The 4,709-nt window shown below is 39.5% G+C and overlaps 1 protein-coding gene across 1 annotated transcript; it reads left to right on the forward strand.

Moving 5' to 3' along the window:
- Positions 1–780: 780 nt before the first annotated feature.
- Positions 781–4,482, forward strand: dclre1b (DNA cross-link repair 1B). The gene is made up of 5 exons (XM_051118243.1): positions 781–1,034; positions 1,286–1,531; positions 1,863–2,028; positions 2,141–2,323; positions 2,992–4,482. Exons 2-5 carry the CDS (start codon positions 1,340–1,342, stop codon positions 4,152–4,154), a joined length of 1,704 nt encoding a protein of 567 aa, XP_050974200.1. The 5' UTR covers positions 781–1,034; positions 1,286–1,339; the 3' UTR covers positions 4,155–4,482.
- Positions 4,483–4,709: the final 227 nt, after the last annotated feature.

Here is a 4,709-nt window from a genome sequence, read left to right on the forward strand (position 1 = left end):
AGATGTATTTGTATATGTGAAATAAAAAATAAATAAAAAACAAAAAAAACAGGAAGCACTTCTGGACCAGTGTTGTTTACATCTAGCAAAATGGTCTATAAATCCCCAAAAACTATGCATGGGGGCTTTCTTTGGAGTTGCCACCCCTCATAGACCTCATGCCACCCCTTTGCCACCCTAAAAATTATATTCCAAGATCACATACTTTTGAGTTAAGATAATGACCAAAATCAAAATACACAACAAAAATCTAAATATATAGCTCAGATATAACAAACTGATTTGACTAAATGTAAAGCAAAAATCGGTAAGCTTACAGCACCTGCCAGTCGTTAGCTACAGAATTCAATTTAAAGTAAAAAAAATAAATAAATAAAAAAATAAAAAATAATAATAATAAAATAATAATAATACATTTAAAAAGCCACATTATATGTGAATTTTATGTGATTTTATCTCATCTTTCCACAACTGTCCAACAAAGCCAAGTACAAACACGAAAGAAAGAAAGAAAGAAAGAAAGAAAGAAAGAAAGAAAGAAAGAAAGAAAGAAAAGAAAGAAAGACCCCCATAAACATACATGAAGCAAAAAAAAAAAAAAAACAAATGAAGCGAAGCGGCATTTAAAAGCACCTTATTTTAAGTTTGAATGACGCTTAATATCATTCACTATGATCAATAATCTAAAAAATTATGATACGTGGAAGCAGTGGTTTCTATGGCAATTTCTGGGCTGAGCTCAAGCAAAAAAACGCAAAATCTGCACATTGCGGAAGCCAGTGACGTCACATGAGCTCGTGCGCGACATGGAGGCGTGGACAGTAAACGTATTTTTTGGCGGACAAACCAGCCGCAAATGCCAGAGCTCAGGAGTGCCTTTCAAAGCGCGCTGAAATCTTTTGAATTTGTAAACATACCGCGACCCTCGTAAGCTCAGTGCGCGGGTTTAGCATGGCGCTCATCTGCACAAATACACCACATCATCACCTGCCAGGCTAACCGGCCTGCTAACACACTCGGATGAACAATAACTGGCAAGCATGCTGTTACATTTATCCTTTTTTGTCTGACTCTGTGTCTCTTCGAAAACAAAGCGTAACTTTAGTGCGATGCCGCTATTCGTTTACTGCTAGCGCTGCTTGCTTACGCTGTCAGTTGCATCGTTACCTTGCCAGTGCATACTGAATATTGTGTTTATTTACATTTCTGACAGCGCTGCTAGAGAAATGACGCTTTTCAAACGTCAGCAAATCCAGTGAAACTAAAATACAGCTTTTGTTAACAGATCCCTTTAGGAATAAGCAGTAGGTAACGTCTGAACTCCTCACAGCAGGACACAATGAACGGAAAAGTCCTACCAGACACTCCAATAGCTGTAGACTGTTGGCAGCTCCGCAAGTGCCATCACGTCCGTCTGTTCTTCTTGTCTCACATGCACGCGGATCACACCTCTGGCCTCTCATCCACCTGGAGTCACAGACCCATTTATTGCTCACCTCTCACTGCCAAACTGCTCCAGCTCAAACTTAAGGTGAGGTCAAGCGGATGAATTGACTGGTCTGGGGAAAATTAGAAATAATTATAATTGTATTGTTATTATTATTATTTACCAGTGCTATTTTATTACTATGTATGTGCTATTACAGTGTTTATTGATATGCAGAGTTATCAGTTTTCATTTTCATTTTAGAAAATGAATGTAAAAAATGTATTTTTAATCAAATAAACACAGCCTTGATAAGCAGAATAGAATTTAGAAAAAACTTTTGAACTGCACTGTGCTTGTCTGCTGAACGGCTTCAACTTTACAAATTAATTAAATTAAAGAATTACAAATTGTGTCCTGTTGTTGTATTCCACAGGTCAAAGAGAAATGGATTCGTCCATTGGAGATTGGGGAAGCTCACATGCTGTTGCTGGACGATCTTGGAAAAGAACGACTGACCGTTACTCTAATAGATGCCAATCACTGTCCTGGTGCAGTTATGTTTCTCTTTGAGGGATACTTTGGCACTAGACTCTACACTGGTGAGTGTGGGAGGAGAAAATTATGAATATTATGGAAGTGCGCAATAACCTAATCATTTTTCTTAAGGCAGAACGTTATTGAATCTCAGTTACATATTGTGTTTTATCTCAGGTGATTTCCGATACACCCCATCTATGCTCAGAGAGCAATGTCTGAGGAACACCACTACCATTGATGTGCTGTATCTGGACAACACAAACTGTGACCCAACTCGAGCTGTACCTTCTCGTCAACGAGCCACTCAGCAAATTAAAGAGATCATTAGGGCTTATCCTGGTTACGCTGTGGTTATTGGTGAGACTCTCACACCTTCAAAATTTTGTCTTAAAGGATTAGTTCACTTCCAGAATGAGAAATTCCTGATAATTTACTCACCCCCATGTCATCCAAGATGTTCATGTCTGTCTTTTAGTCAAAAAGAAATTAAGGTTTTTGAAGAATTATTCTCCATATAATGGACTTCAATGGGAGCCAATGAATTGAAGGTCCAAATTGTAGTTTCAGTGCAGCTTCAAAGGGCTCTACACGATCCCAGCCGAGGAATAAGGGCTTTATCTAGCGAAACGATTGGTCATTTTCTAAGAAACTAAACTGCAAATGCTCATCTTGCACTTGCTCGACTTGACACATTATGTAATCACATTGGAAAAGTCATGTGTGGTTAGTTCTTAGTCTGTGTACTTTGATTCAAAAAGTTAGTTAAATCTCATTTTCTCCTCCAACTTTAAAATCATCTGAGGCTGAGGTCGTGTAGACCCCTTTGAAGCTGCAGGACCTTCGGAAAAATTGGACTTTCAACCCGTTGGCTCCCATTGAGAATCCTGGAAAATCCTGGAATGTTTTCCTTAAAAACCTTAATTTCTTATACAATAGATGTTTTGATAGAAAATATACTGTGAAAAGTTAATTAATCTCAATGAATCTCCATTGCAATTATTAATGAGTCTGTTACTTACTATTAGGTCTTTATTCTCTGGGTAAAGAGTCTCTGCTGGTGGAGCTGGCTATGGAGTTTAAAACATGGGTGGAAGTGGATAAAGAGCGTCTGGAAACCTTGCGTGTTTTGGAGCTCCCTGACGTTTTCACCACTGACTCTGGTGCGGGCCGCATTCGTGTGGTCGCTCAGTCTATGATCAACGCCTCCAACCTCCAGGCGTGGAATAAAGTGCAGCCTACCATCGCTATATTGCCCACCAGTCGCCCCATGGTCTCCTCTCACCCTAATGTCTATGTGGTGCCTTACTCGGACCATTCTTCCTACCAGGAGCTGGAGGACTTTGTGTCAGCCCTGCGTCCTATCTCATTGGTGCCCATTGTGGGCAACTGTCTGCCTTATTTTTCTTCTCTTCTAAACCCCTGCAAGAAAAAACCCAAAGAGGTGGTGATTCCAGAGTCGGTCAAGCACTACATGATGACCAATTCTAATATTCAGACCTCCACAAATGGCATAACAAACATGCTTCAGAGAACCTTGCGTCCACAGTCTCGCGGGGTGGTGTTCGACTCTCCAGAGTCAAAAATAAGCCGACTTAGTCAGGATGATGGGGATTGTGAGACAGATCAAGACTCTGACTGCATTCTTCTAGACTTGAGCACCAACTCCTACTCTGGAGAGAACGGCCTGCAGAATAAGCGCTTAAAACCCATCCAAGTTGCATCAGAAGATGTTGTTACAGTCGGTAGCAGCCTTCCTTCAGATGACAACGAGTCTGTTAGTACACTTACAAACGCAAGATCACCTGACCGCAGTTCTATGTACGAGTGTGAGCATGAAAGTCCAACAAAATCATCCAAGGAGAAGAGTCCTCAAATGGGCAGCACCAATTCTAGAGAGAGGTGCTCGTCGATGGACAGCATCAGTATTCATGACCAGACCTGTGTTGCTGCAGCACTCACACCCCCTAAAACACGACTGACGACCTCTGCATTGATCTTCACATTACAACGAGAGCAGATTGAGCAGTTGCTGCTTGAGAACTTCATCATACCTGCTGAACAACTCAAAGGTGACCAGATGTCATGGAGATTTCATGAAGAGGCTCGTCTTACTCCGGTTGACCTTCCTAAACCAGCATGTGATCCTCTTGAAGCAGCTATTAAGACATTCGAAGCTAAATGTGATTAAGCAAGCACTTAAAGTATGTGGTAATGTTTATGTGAAAGTTTAATTATCATGTAACATTGTACTTTAGTTAATAGTACTGTGGTTGAATCTACAAATCATTAACACTGTGCCAAGTACTAATTTCTTACACATTGTTTTTCTACATTTCTTTTGAGCCAAAAACTATTGGTATTATTGGTAATACTGAAGGTATTATTTTCATTACGTGGATGCTGAGGTTCAACAAGTTTTGCATGCATTTGTTATCTTATGTAGCATCACAAAGCACTTTACTGTAAAGATTTGTTTTCAGATGTAAAAAAAAATCCTATTAAACGTGTTCCTTGTTCTTATGGGTGTAAATTGCCTTATTTGCATCTCAGCTTTTTGGTAATGATCTATTTTATTTTGTTTTTATTTAAAGGGACAGTTCACCTAAAAATGAACATTTTGTCATTAATTAAATTACTCACCCTCATGTCGTTCCAAATCCATAAGACCTTCGTTCATCTTCAGAACACAAATTAAGATATTTTTCTTAAAATTTGAGGTTTCTGACCCTGTGTAGACAACAAT

This window comes from Labeo rohita, chromosome 8 (genome assembly GCF_022985175.1).
Source record: "Labeo rohita strain BAU-BD-2019 chromosome 8, IGBB_LRoh.1.0, whole genome shotgun sequence".
Lineage (NCBI taxonomy): Eukaryota > Metazoa > Chordata > Actinopteri > Cypriniformes > Cyprinidae > Labeo > Labeo rohita.